Source organism: Pundamilia nyererei, unplaced genomic scaffold (assembly GCF_000239375.1).
Source record: "Pundamilia nyererei isolate P.nyererei 1_Seehausen unplaced genomic scaffold, PunNye1.0 scaffold00136, whole genome shotgun sequence".
Classification (NCBI taxonomy): domain Eukaryota; kingdom Metazoa; phylum Chordata; class Actinopteri; order Cichliformes; family Cichlidae; genus Pundamilia; species Pundamilia nyererei.
In genome coordinates this window covers 675,850-690,321 of record NW_005187537.1, presented here as the reverse complement: position 1 = coordinate 690,321, position 14,472 = coordinate 675,850, and the positions used below count along the sequence as shown (strand labels likewise).

Genomic DNA, 14,472 nt, shown 5'->3' with positions numbered 1-14,472 from the left:
AGAAGAGAAGAGAAGAGAAGAGAAGAGAAGAGAAGAGAAGAGAAGAGAAGAGAAGAGAAGAGAAGAGAAGAGAAGAGAAGAGAAGAGAAGAGAAGACACTGCAGTCTTCCACATAATATTCAGGCATATAATGGATTAATGTCATATAAATATACATAGTACCATACTCCATTTATCTTCATTGAAGTGCACATATGCACACACACAAATATAGTAAGAAGGAGGCAGACAAATGACCAGACTAAATAGTTTACTCCTCTCAGACTGCTGAGATTTGGAGCAGACATGCTTATTCACACAGAGAGAGGGAAGGAGATACAAGCAGACAATTTTAGCAGGATAAGCTATGGCAGACCACACATACTGTGGACTGTACATGCATGCAGACATAGTGGGAGAGCCCAAGCAACAGAAACAGTTCATTAACACTCCCTGTTTGAACAGGTGTCTGCCTGACTAACATGTTTATGTGTGTGTGTGTAGAGACTGAGGTGGGGGAGCTGTCACTCATCACCAAGTGCTAAGCCTGCTACTCTAAAACGCATGCATCCAAATGCTGTTTCCTAACTAAAGGATTTTGGTGTTTATCTAGCATTTGTTTCATATCGGTACAAAAGAGCAATAATGGGACCAAGTCAAGCAATTTTACATCAAAAGACTGCTGATCATTAAAAGTCTGCAAATGTAAGTAAAACATCCGTTCACAGCTTCTTCCGGGTGCAGACATGCACCCTCGTCACAGTCTGCAGATTTACAGAACACTGGAGTGCAACTTTGTAACCTGATTGATCAACAACAAAGTTGAAGATGCTAGCTGATTTGATATAGTTCTGATTAAATTCAGCTGATTCTATGTTGTGATGTCAAACTGACACTTTTAGAAAAATCTCTTGACAGATATTAAAAGAGCAGTCACAAGTCTGAGTTTCCCATTTGTATTTGTAATGTACATGAATTACTCACAGGAATTACATACTTATGTAGAATAGAATTTTCATATATGATTTAATCCAAAAGCAAATTAATGAATTGAACAAATATGGAATTTCAGACATTATGATTTATGAGTAACTAATCGTATTAATTTCTTTTTTGTTGTTTTCTATGGTTCATGAAAAAAAATAAGAACTGAACTTTATTGTAATTGTCAATATTTTTACTTTCATGACAAAGTTATTAAAACTAGTCCATCAGGATTACAACACTTGAAAATGACAGAATAAACATTCACTGCTTCAGAATGTTTTTTCTAGCTTGTTGCATGAATTGCAGACTTGACACTGAAGATATGAATATGATGAATAACTCATGAGTCATGGTGACTGATGTACCTTTGTTGCATTAATACATATACCTGTCTTGAAGCACAGCATGCATGACATACGGTTATTTATTGAGTTTTTTTCCCAACTTTTACGCCGATGTCTTCTGTGTACTTGAGGTAATTAAAGTTTACAGTAAAATGTTGCTTTTTGAAAATATTCATCAAAATCTGATGTTTGTGTCTGCGTCCATCAGATTTTTAAAAGCGGACCATTACTTCGACACAGACTTCCGCATAATCAATATGATCCATCTCCGAAGTCTTCACCATTCACCCTTTTATTTATATTTTTTTCTTCCAAATTCCAAATCTTCACTCTTCTAGCAGTTTGAATTCAGCCAGCGTGTTCACAAGTTCAAGTTGCACTTTCAGTTTTGAGGGGGTCAAAGTTGAAATGTGCACCTGTGCTCAAGACAAAACAACTGTACCTGCCCTGGATGAAAAGTAAATACCTGCAAACACACACAAACTTACCATGTGTTTCTGACAGCACAGATGTGGCTGCAGGCTTCGCCTCCCTTTTGATCCACCCCGTTCTATGCTTTCTGTTCTAAAGGGAAAGAAACGCTTTGGATCTTTTATACAGAGTAAAACGGCAATTGTTACTTTTTTGACTGGTGAATTTGCAAGAGCGTTTTAAGTCTGGGGTGTCAAATATATCGCCCAAAGGCCAGAAATGGCTCCACCGAAGATCTGGCCCAACAGATGGCTCCGCAAAGTATGTAAACTTCAGAGGAGCATGGCACCAAGCATTGTGTTACAAGTTGTTAAGAATACATTCATGAGAGCTTTCCAGTTACTTATGAGTTCTTACTGATAAGAACATTAGCTATGGGCTTCCATACCACAATAAAAGAAGGTGAATGGAGCCCTACCACCATGTTCTCTCTCAGTTTTTTTTGTTAATAAATGCCTCATTTATTGGTTTTATGTAAGGACTTCACTGCTCCAACCCACTTAACATAAAAGTGGGCTGTGTGTGGTCCATGATTATGAGCTTCACACCTTTGTATTGAGTTATTCTCTTGCAAAGCGTGCACACACACACGGGGAAAAAAATAAAACATTTAAAGAAAGTTGGGCTCCCCACCTTTTAATAACAGTGAATAGAGCCCGACTGCTGCGTCTTTATTCCACAAGTGCAATTCAGTGTCAGAAACAATCAGACATCAATCAATAAGAATGACAGCTTGCATTAAAGTGTATTCAGTGTGGGTACAGTTGTATAACTAGCCTCTTGAGACTCTTTTGGATACAGCATAATGTACACAACCTTTTCTGTTGAGCACAAACAATGAAGCTCTGTTGTTTACAAGACTGTTAATGCCAGCTAATGCACATAAAGGTCTTCTTCTTCTTTTTTTAAAGCTGTCCTCTGCCAAACAGGTAGACCGTGACTAATTACAGAATTAGGGAAAACAATAATATATGTTCTGGAAATAAAATAAGATTTGAGTTATCAAAATGACCAAAAAACTATTTAAATACACAATTCTGACACCTGGGAGCATCTAAACGTTTGTATTTTTTGCCCAATTAAATCATAAGCAAAAGTGTTAACACTGATATTTGAAAAAACAAAGTAGATTCACGATTTTTTAATTACTTTGCCTGCAAAAAAAAGGGGGGCTACCTCAATCTGTAGAAACTAAGATGTTCTTTCCTAATCTGTGGAGTCTCAAGTTAATTTATAGGGGGAAACATACTCTCTCTCAACTTGAGTTGCAGCTTTGGCCAAGTTTGGTTTATTGTCTCAAGGTTTCTGGACAGTGACACTTTTCAGGAAATAAATGTAGATGTTCTTGCTTTAAGTTGATTGCTTAAGATGCTGAATTAAGAACTGAACGCTCTGTCTGTTATGAGGGATCTGGATGACGAGTCAGTTATTTGCAAACTCAAACTCTGGATGGGAAAAATAAAAATCCAGTTCTAGGACAGCAAAGCTACAGAACTACTAGAGGCAACAAAGTAACACTACTGCCCCCTGCTGACTAATTCTTTCAGCTTAGAACTCCTTACAGCCTCAGCTTCAAGAATCAGAGGATGCTAGTTTGAAAACTTCTCCAGATCAGCTGGTTCGCTTTTACATCTCGGTGTTGTCCTGTGACTTAAACAATATCTATTCTTGAGTGGTAAAGAAATATATCAACTCAAACTGCCTTTGAGGATGTCTTTCTTATCTGCTATGTCTGAATGGGATTGGGACAACTGAAGTGGATTTTAGTGAGATACTATGTGCACATTAATATCTCCTTGTAGAAAGAGCTCAGAGTAGATTACACCACAGAGGCATCTACATCTCAGCTTCCATTTGTTGTGTTCTCCTCTTGTTGTACTGGTGCTTGGTGAGTCCATACTTGAAGAACTCATAGACTGACCAGCTGATGGCTGTTGAGGGCATCTGGTAGATGACTCTCGCTTGGACTCCCTTGAAGAAGCCCCGCAGGCCGCCCAGCCTGTATACTGTCCGGAAGGCATGGGCCAGGCCTGAGATGTGTCTGTGGGCTCCTTTGCCGGAAGACATGGAGCCAAGGGCTAGAGACTCCTGGGTGTTGAGCAGGGTCTTGCAGACATCCAGAGGCGTGGTGGCTGCGGCTGCGATCGCTCCGGCCAAAGCCCCAGACAACATGTGCGATGAGGGATTGTACTGTCTGTGAGGGTTTAACAGCTCCTGAAGGTACTCGTAGGTCATGAAGTGGAGCGCCTGGAAGGGCACGTTCATAGTGAGCTGGGTGGTGTAGCTGCGGTAGAATGCAGTAGGGCCCTCTTTCTGCCACACTGCACGTACACAGTCCAACACGCCGCGATAGGGCGAGTTATACATCTGCATTCGCTGCTTCACAACTGAGGGAAACATGGTGTCCAGAGATGGTAGCGCAAAGGTGGAAAGACAAGGAAAAAGAAACGAAAAATTAGGAAACCATCACCTGCAGTAAAGCTATCCTTAAGAGAATAAACATACAACATATACAAAGACATAGTATGTAATTCCTCAGACAGCTGCAAGCCATCTAACAGCTGCAAATGAGCTCAGACCAGTGTCCTTCTACTGACATGTTTGGGCAGGTGGTCTACAGACAGCTGTGAAAGTAACTATGTGAAGCTACAGGGCTGCGGCCAACATGTGAAGTTGGCCCAGGTGTGGCACCTGTAGGTTTCCTTACTGAAACCCAAAACTACTGTTTTGAAATAGAAAAAAAAAAATATATATATATACACATCTTAACTCTCAAAATGCTGCCCTTACCTTCAGCTGGGTTCATGACTGCATCGTGAAGCAGTGTGGCCACACACCCAGCTGTTCCTGAAACAAACACACTTCGGAAGTCACTACACATTCAGATAACTACGGCAAAATAGGAAACTAGAAGAGACTGCAGAAGAGAATTTTCACTTGCAACAGAACCCATCTGACCTCGGCACAGCTTATGCTTTTTTAAAATTCCAGCTCAAAACAGCAATTCACAGCAGAATTTCTGGAAATTTAATAAACTGCTGGTGTAAAAGAACATTTCTGACCATGGTTTGTAAAGCAAAATGTAAGCAAAGAGAGACACCTAGTGGATAAGCCAGCTTATTTCTCATTTCACGGATTTCAATCAGAAGCCTAAGCTTAATAAAAGATGACTAACGGGAAAAAAGGTAGATGAGATGGGAGAAAGAGGACTTACCCAGCCTCCCATTAAACTGAAACAGAAGAAAGAGAGTGTAGGAAGAACAAGGTAATGGCTGACATTTTTTTTATTTTTTTAAGTTGAGATGGCTTAGCTTTACACGATCCACTATTTAACTTTCCTTGAAGCCACTGAGTGGCCGACAGCTGTCCCTGGCTTTTCTTTACAGTGTACAACTGTAGCTATGAAAAGCGTTTATCCGATTTGATGTCCTGCCAGGGGTTTTTTGGACTGGTCAGTCAGCACACAGATTAGGCTGAGTCAGCAGCTTCACAGACGAGGGCATTTGGCAACACTCTTTGAGTCGGGAAAGTCCTAAATCTCAACCGGTTACAGTGATCTCATGGCTAAGATTGCTATACACGATCTATTAATTTATAACATAAACTGTGTATGGATGTTTTATGGTACCATTAGCCAAATGACTGTTAGCCCCTGGATGAATCACATCACTTAGAGTCTTTTTGAGTTTTTCATAGCTGGCAAAATACAGGGCATGGGCAGGACCCGCCCCAATAGCTGTTGCATTCAAGCCTCTCAATGGCCGCCACATTCCCTCTGTTGCTACAATCCGGCGAAGAGCATCCATCACATTCCTGTAGTGGGCCGCAGGGTCGGGCTGAAGACTCTGCATTCGTGTCTGCGAAAGAAATGGCATTCTGATGTCAAATAGAAACGTGAGCAGAGTGTGCCACTATCCTGTCCACTATTAACTTAGAATTAAGCGATATGTTTGCGGTGTTTGACCTGATTCTGATCTAAAAATAGGATAGAATGCATAATTGAACTTGTTCCATATGTCTGCCTAAGAAGACAATGAAGACAGCTCTGAATAGAATGCATTGTGAATGACGGGTTAAATGAGGGAAATGAGGTATTTGACATTGTGTGGGGTGTATCTTGGTGTACATGCATAAATGAATACAAGGAAGTATGCAGTTACAAGCTCCAGGGTCACAAAGGGACATAAGCTGACTTCCTCTAAGCTTCTTTTCCCACTGACCCTGAAACACACCTTTCTCTTTTCCTCCTTGCACACGCTCACACACAGGTGGATGATCGATTATATAGACACATTAAAAGACAAGCGCAAACAATTAATGTTTAAATCACCTGGTATGTGATATTTATAGAAGGCTGCATGAGTGGACTAGATGATTGTGTCTGTCTCTAAGGCACCAACAGCAACATAATCTCCTAAATACCAAACTTCCAGCTGAATGGACAAACTTAAACCCCACTGTGTCCATGCACAGCTCTGCAGAGCAATGCTATGAGCATACTGCACACAAAGTCAGTGCACACACTTGTAGTATTAGCAGGGTATTGCAAAGAGGCTGAAATATCCTCAGTCACTCATTGTCGTGACACATACACATGTGTGGAGTCCTCACCAGCTGTAGGTTTGCTTTGTTTATCTATAGCCTGTGGTTATATAACTACAAAGCAATGACCTTTGTAATGCTATGCTGTAACAAGTCCATCCATTCTTTGAGGAAAAAAAACAACAAAGGGTTGTTTTGGGTTTCATTTTTCATTGACTAGAGAGTCAAATACTCTAAAGTGTAGCACACTTCTTCAGAGCCGCAGCAAATTACTGGGATTTACGATACAAGAATGACTAAATGCCAGCCTATTCAGAACTTTATTTACAGTACTTAAGAGAAAGGCTTATGTGCGCGAGGGAAAGATTTTTTTGGTATAGCTACTCTGCAAAAATACAATTCTAATGCTAAATGCATACTAAACAATACTTTTTAAAAAGTTTGATGATTTTACTTCTAATATGTAAACAAATTCATGCTTCTACTAAGGGTGTCCAGTATTTAGTGTGCAGGTACTCCCTGACTGCACTTTGCTGCATTTCAATTAGCCAGATCTCATGTGTGACTTGGTTGGGAAAATGCTGAGCTACACTAGTTCCACAAAAGAAACTATAGGCCTGTAACTGGCCTAAGTGCGCTACAGGTGAAAGACACGGATGAAGTGAGAGTGGCGATATTCTGCCTGCCAAACACAGCTCAGTGTCCTGAAACCACTTTGTGGCCGCCTTCCTCTTGGCTGTAACAATGACCTCTTTGGGCCAGTGTGGCACAAAATAAAACAAATCTTGGTTCACTGAAGCTGCATGATTGATGCAGTAAAATATCTTTTTTGGGGGGATGAGTGAGGGAGTTGCTCTGCTGCTCCAGGCCGCTTTTTCACTGGGTTTCTGGGAAAGCAGCTGCTCCACTGTGGGGGGAGAAGGGGCAAATTGTCTTCTATCTTGTACTAGTCAAAGCCGGAAGGGCGTAAGTTGCAAGAGAGAACAACTTGTTTTTGTAAACACAGAGTACACATTTCCTCCATTGTTATTTTTGGAATGGCTGACTCATTCTCTTTAACTTAACACCTCTTTAATTAAGCAAGTGGTTCCCCGTTTGCTCGCACAAACGTGCAGTTACGTAACATTACATCCGCTGAAACTCTTGACAGCAGACTGATTTGATAATTACGTTATTAGTTACACAAAGCTACTCCTTTTTGACTTGAATGGCGGCTAAACAACTTATTGCGTTATTCGCACTCAGGTTGACGCTGTAACAGCATGCTAACAAATAAGCTAATACGGCTGTTAAACGCTAACTGAGCCGATTGACCTTGTCCTCATAGCAGCCAGCTCTGCGGCGTGTTTGGGTTAGCGAGCAAGCTAATGGGCTATGCTAATATGCGTGATGGCTACATGAATGGTAACCCCAGACCACACCAGGGACTACGGAGACGAAGCATTCAACAATCACAGAAAGTTGTGGTTTTGCTGGTTAGCCAGTGAGCCGTGCTACCTTAACACAGTCGATGGGGAACATGAGGCAGTGCTCCATTATCCCGGCCACAGCTCCAGCCAACATGTGGGTGCTAGTGGAAGCTCCCTGTGGCAAACCCTCATAGTCCGGTTCAGAGTCCTCTGACTGTGCATCTTGTGCACTGCGGATCAAATCAACAGTCTGTATTTCAGTTTCCCCTCCGATCCGGGGTGTCAGGCTTCCCACGATACTTTCTGAAACTCCCCAGAATCTGCCCCCAAGCCATCGAACTTCTGCCCCGGCAGAGGCTCCTGCAACCCCGGGATCATTCCCTGTGGTCTCCGCTGTCATCCGACGCCTCCTCACAAATCCATCTGTTTCCATGAGAAACGAGGGGATGTGTTAAGTCTTCTGGCTCGCGTGCACGGCTGGTCGTGGACCTTAAACTTTTACATTCCCTTGGGGAGCTTTCACAGTTACTTCCCTGCTACACCATTCCCTCCCCTCCTCTACCCATGACAGCAGCGGGAGCCAGGAAAGGGAGGCCGTGACGGCAAACGCACAGCGAGCCCCACCACAGGCCGCGATGAGGAAACAATCTCTGATTGGTTACGATAGCCAAGTACTCCTCACACCATTGGATGATATCCATGCCCCTCATGATTGGATTTTGATGAGCGTTTCAAATCCGGTCATGTGGCGTTTGACTTGAGGTGTTGCTACATGGTAGCTCATCTGTGCAAGCCATCAAAAGACCCGAAGATCACTGTAGGTCAGCCTCAAAATGTTTTAGTGGCTGTGAGCAAACCGAGACACGCGTGATTACAAGATAAATGGGCCAGGGTCACTATTTCACAGTTTTTGTTGTCACTTTTGTTGCTGTCCTAGTGATTTGTGGTGTTGTCTAAAATACAAACTGCAATCTGTGTTTCTTCTCTTAAAAAATACTGGAAAACCTTTTGATAGGATACAAGAACATTTAGATCGGTATTATTTGCTAAATTGAAGAGACTGTGTATGTAATAACAGTCGACATAAAGAACTAAATAACAAGAATTGTGTTAAAAGTGCTTAAAAAATGTCCATGTGAGGCTCAGCCCACTAACACACACCAATCATTGATAAGGTTCAGAAGTAATTGATCTTCTCATTACAATGCAGTGTTCTGTTGGAAAACTTTGAGTTCTAGTATCAAAGTGACATGCCACTTAGGTCACTTTGACATTTAACACCTGCCCGAATTGTTGGAGACTAGACACATCCCTATGGAAATGATAGTCCTCGGTGGCTGTGGCCATCATGAGAAGCAAGAGCCACAACTCTCCCTGCAAAAACTGCTTGAGGACCACCTCAGAGGGGCTGACCCAGCCTCTAAACACCAGTGTCTGTTGGATGCTTTTGAATAAACCCAAACCACAGAGGCCACATGCTGCAACCTACAGGATTCCATTCAATCCCATAGTTGACCTACACAATAATCACTATAATAATAATAATATTAATCACTAATTTTGAGAGCACTAATATATATGCAAATACCCTACAAATTATTCTGTAACACATTTCCATGTGCAAAAAAAGATTGTAGTGATAATTATGCTTCTTTTGTAGGCTGGATTATATCAAGCATGGGATGTTTACCAACTATGAAACCATTTTTTGCAAATCTATGCTAATTTTTAATCCTTTTAAGCAATTGTTATAATGTCATATGAAACATAAGGCTGTTAATTATTAAGAACGTATTGTTTATTATATGATCATATTATGTAGGGCACATATCACTTGATTATGTATATTTTTTGATATCAAAATGTTATGTGTGAAGTTGTCAACTTTGTCTACAGGACTGTATGACTTCAGTGATGCAACAGAAAATAGACACATTACATTACCACAATTAATTATTTAAAATACATATTTATCCCATTCTACAGACATTGCTGCGAGCATAGGGATAAATGATGTTACAGATTTGTGGTGTGGAGTTATGTGCAGCATGTAGGCTGTAGTGTCCATAACAGTAAGTGATGTGCAAACATCATAATGGTTTTATGCACATGAATAAGAAGCATTTCAATATGTTTTACTCAATTTTATGTCAGATTTTAAAATAGACAATATTTAAGTACAAATAAATTGATATTCAGTAAACTTTCACTTATATATACTTGCTTTCCATTAAATATTAATGTGGAAATGATCATCTTTTTCATTATTCCAAGATAATATCCAAATTGAGGCTGTGTTACTTAACGTTTATTTGTATATCGAAATGAAGACATTTGCCAAAAGTTTACAGTTTACAGGGTTTAACTGCAACATTTAGTAGTTGCAGATTAGTAATCTGTAGTGTCCGTAACACTATTGAATGGTTCACAATTTCTTTATCCCATTTCACAAAATGATAAAGTTGCAAAAACAATTCAAATATTAGCATATAACAGACTTTTTTTTTTTTTTTATAAATGTCAGCTTTTGAGCGTTTGACTGTGGGCAACCTGAGGGAGAACAGCAATTGTTGCATTTTTGCAAGAAAATTATCAATATTTATTTGATTTCATTCATTTAATGTTGTTTGTTTTGTGTTTTCGACATTGTGATTTTCTTATTAGTTTTGTTTCCCTTTAATTCTGGACCATTACGTATGTAATAACAATTGATTGATCGATCGATCGATCAGTTTTTATGTCCAAACTCTAAAATAAGTAAGTTTGATTCTTCTAGCACATTTAAAATTGACTAAAGTGAAAACAGGGCTTTCCTTCTTTGAAAAATTACAAATTGTAAATTATTGACAGGGTAATAAAGAGAATATTTGTTATTGTCATGTGACAAAGTTGATTCTGCTTTTCTTGTTCATTAACAGTGAACTTCATCATAAACATTAAAAGCGTCTTTAATTTGATACATCAAGTAAAAGAACGTCATATACTCACTCTCCACCTTCATGGACTGCTTTGAGACAGTAGTTTATGATTAAATTATTGTAAATGCTGAGAGCTCTAACATCTTCACTAGTGAACCACTCTGCCTGGAGGCACATGAATCACTTTTTTTTTTCCATAAAATGGGCTAATTGTGTTTTGGTGCGGAGCAGTTATAGCATAATTGAATTTTCTCCTTTATTGCCTGGGAGAGCCTCTAAGGGCATCAGTGTTAAATTTCTGCCGACAAAGGGGAATGAAGTGTTAATTTCTGCTTACAAGAAGAAAATCTCTTGCCTTGATCTTCTGATCTAGTTAAGGTTGATTGGATGATTTACCGCAGACGTTCCTTAAAGGAAAACCAAGCAGACAGCATATCTGGATCATTTCTCTTCCATGAAACTAATGCTACTGTAATACACCGGGGGAGAGGCATGTTAGGTCTAGCGGGAAACTCTAGATCACCATAACACATCATTTCATTTCCCCTACCAAGAGAGTGCACAATCTATATAAACCTCAGGAATTATTTTACACTGTCTAAGCAAAACATAGTCAAAAATCAAAATTATATGGACAAGATGAGAAGATAACTTGCTTATATTCTGCTGTGTTCGGTTGTTTTTGTACCATTTAACACCCTCCCTTCCTTAGATCTCCTTCTCCTGCTCCATTTACTCCCTGGATTGTTTCATAGCATGATGTATGGCCTCTTATCCCATTAATGCAAGGTGAATGAACCACTAGGCCAACATGACATCCTCAACAGCAGCACTAGGAAACTATTCTGTGTTAAGAGCTCATCTTAAAGCTCTTAATGTGAGCCCGTACAGTGAGATAACTCAAATACACCCACAAACCAGCCAGGACTGATGACACTTCTGGATTATCATACTTTTCATATTGAATTTTTAAATTAAATGAAATTAATCAATTTAATCCTTTCAGCTTTTTACATACTAAAAAAAATCTGACTTTTTGCAAATTCCCAAGTTCTGCCTGTCAGTATAAGAAAGACTTTATATTTAATATTTTTTATTAAATTGTTTATTTAACCAGGTTGTAGTTGAGATCAAAATCTATTTTTCAAGAGAGACCTGTTTACAAAGAACCATATAGATAATAGATAATACATGATCACAAATTAAGAAAAAAAACCCCATTTGCAATAGTAGTTTGAGATAAATGAACATAACCTTTAAAATATCCCAGTCAAATCAGAGAATGTAGCTTCATAGTTTTTGCTTGTTTGTTTGTTTTTAAGCTTATCACATTTATGCCCAGCAAAAACATTCAAAACAAGTGAACCAGTGAATTAGAGGTAATGTTAATGTGTCCTGTGACTTTGTTTAAATTGAAGCAGGGAGCAGAGTCAAGATCCTTGTAAATAAAATAAAAAACTATATACAATGCTGCTCTTTTCAATTCGCTAGTGAGTCTCCCCACTTTTGAACTGTACGTACAATACATATTACCGATGTGCTGACGCGAACTGTGAACCTGATATTAATGGAACAACCCCGCCACCATGTGTTCACTTCCAGAATAACACCAACACGTTTGGTTTTCTTTTTTAAAATTACTTTGGTCATTTTGTGACTTTAAATCGAATAAATATCCACATTAAAATGTATTTTATGTATCCTAGTATTTCTGCTATGGGCGTAGCCAGTATCAGGGCAGAAGAAGGATGTCTACTAAACTTTAACTGTAACAGCGTAAACTCAAAGTGTATAAAAACTGCCTCATGTGACAGAAATACCACATTAGCTATCTGTGCAAAGTTCATGTGTCATTTCACTCCCTCTCTTATCAATACGTCAGAAGTGAACCATTATACATCATATAACTACTATAGTTTACTTCCATATCTCTGTATCTATTTCCCTAACTGATGAGGTCCATAAAGGGTCGCCTCCAGTATGAAACCCGGATCTACTTCACCACAAAAGAGGGAGGGATTGGAGTGGAAAAGTCCAAACTCCTGCCATGGCTCTAGCAGCGTTGGCTAACCGATGGTGGAGGGCTGTGACCCTTGCGGGTACAGTGACAGGCTCCAGGTCAAGTCACACTGCTTTACAATCAAACTACGACGCATTGGTCATCGGTGGAGGTGAGATTTGTGGACTGTAGGAAAGAAATGCAGACAGCGACGTATACTGTAATAACGGGCGATAGATTTTGCAAAAACGATAAATCTGAGTTTGTAGGATTGTAGTATAAATAAGGTAATTTCGTAGTAAAATAAATTGCATTCCAAGATAACTGAATTTACTCCGTTTACGGCTGTGCATAGTTTAATCTTAATTATTCAACTTTGAACTCATTACTGCAGGGCACACTGTATACACAAAATATTTTAAAAACCTAATTATGGAACAACTTTTTGAAACTTCATGCATCGGAATCGGTTTTAAATTGCGTATTTTACATCTCTTTGTAGGACACAACGGACTGGTGGCAGTGAGTTTACATAGTTACTTCCTAACACCTGCTTTTGCAGTAAGGTTTCAGTACTGTGGTGAAGGTGATGTGTGCTTTGTATGCCTGTAGGCTACATATCTTCAGAAGGGAGGTCTGCAGGCAGCAGTGCTGGAACGCAGACATGTGCTGGGAGGTGCAGCTGTTTCAGAGGAAATCTTCCCTGGTAGGATTGACTTCTAGCTCAATTAAATATAAAAAAAAAAGAAGTATATATTTGTTTCTGTTTCTTAAACGTAAAATACATTTGTTAATTTTGGGGTGCAAGAATTTCCTCCACTGAAAAACTAGTCACAGTGACACTGAACAATCACACACTGATTTTTATGGAAACTATCTAATTGTTTGAAGAAATACAGGTTTTCTCTTATTTGGTGAACTCATCCTTTACTGGTAATTGCTTTATTTAATATTTATTAAATGTGTGTTATGTCACGTACTGTTCTCATTCCTAGCATTTGTTTCGATGTCTCACTATGGGATGTGTATTCCTCAGAAGGAGGAGCATGTATCTTAGTCCACCAATCCTGATCGGCACCAACCTTGAAATAGCTTACGTTATCAGTGTTGGGCAAGTTACTTTGAAAAAGTAATTAATTATAGTTACTAGTTACTTCTTCAAAAAAGTAACTGAGTTAGTAACTGAGTTACAATATTGTAAAAGTAATTAATTACTTGAAAAGTAACTATTGCGTTACTTTAAAAAAAATGTTTAACCCTGTGGGGTCCAGGGTATAATTGGCCATTTTTTACTACTTTTGATTTTACCTCTACATTACACCTTTAAAAACTATTTACTTTGCCTTGTTTGGTATCATTCTTTTCAGCACAACCTCACGTACCTTAATTTACAGTTATGTTTTCATTTTGACATACTGTATTAACACAGTTGATTTAAAATCAGACAGAAAACATAAAATCAGAGTAGAAAAAGTTATATTTTTTACTGTAACAACCACAAACATGTTTATTGAATCATATTTCATATTTCATAACTTCCATAACTTTAAATGCAATTGTCAATTTTAAAATCCTATGCACAAGTTTTGCAAACAACAAAGTTATTTGCAGCCATTTACCTTTTACCTTTTTTTTAAAATAACCATTTCAAACTAATTACATAACAATCAGCTGTTCTGCATTCAATAAGATGCCACAAATTATTTGTGCGACTCCAAAAACATAATTTCTGTCCACCTTAAAGGAGAACATCATAGCCTGATACCTGCAGGTCTGACAGCAGCAGGTGTATCACTCCTGTTTTTTACCTGGAGACAGCAGTC

The 14,472-nt window shown here is 39.0% G+C and overlaps 2 protein-coding genes across 2 annotated transcripts in view; one reads left to right on the top strand and one right to left on the bottom strand.

Annotated features, from left to right (window-relative positions):
- Nucleotides 1-2,390: 2,390 nt before the first annotated feature.
- slc25a28 (solute carrier family 25 member 28) lies at nucleotides 2,391-8,373 on the bottom strand. The gene is made up of 4 exons (XM_005743837.1): nucleotides 7,821-8,373; nucleotides 5,410-5,638; nucleotides 4,572-4,628; nucleotides 2,391-4,168 (listed from the first exon to the last, which is right to left on the bottom strand). Exons 1-4 carry the CDS (start codon nucleotides 8,163-8,165, stop codon nucleotides 3,618-3,620), a joined length of 1,182 nt encoding a protein of 393 aa, XP_005743894.1. The 5' UTR covers nucleotides 8,166-8,373; the 3' UTR covers nucleotides 2,391-3,617.
- A 4,302-nt stretch (nucleotides 8,374-12,675) lies between these two features.
- pyroxd2 (pyridine nucleotide-disulphide oxidoreductase domain 2) overlaps nucleotides 12,676-14,472 on the top strand; it is a 10,577-nt gene continuing 8,780 nt past the window's right edge. Inside the window, exons 1-3 of the mRNA XM_005743836.1 lie at nucleotides 12,676-12,821; nucleotides 13,152-13,171; nucleotides 13,262-13,355. Of these exons, the coding sequence (XP_005743893.1) occupies nucleotides 12,698-12,821; nucleotides 13,152-13,171; nucleotides 13,262-13,355 (238 nt within the window). The 5' untranslated portion in view covers nucleotides 12,676-12,697. The remainder of the gene's footprint in view (nucleotides 12,822-13,151; nucleotides 13,172-13,261; nucleotides 13,356-14,472) is intronic.

Excerpts from the sequence above, each read along its gene's own strand:
- slc25a28 (XM_005743837.1), bottom strand. The coding sequence starts at position 8,165 with ATGGAAACAGATGGATTTGTGAGGAGGCGTCGGATGACAGCGGAGACC. Across the intron at positions 4,629-5,409 it reads TAACAGTCATTTGGCTAATG|GAACAGCTGGGTGTGTGGCC; the intron begins GTACCATAAAAC and ends TGTTTGTTTCAG. Across the intron at positions 4,169-4,571 it reads AGTCATGAACCCAGCTGAAG|TTGTGAAGCAGCGAATGCAG; the intron begins GTAAGGGCAGCA and ends TGTTTCCCTCAG.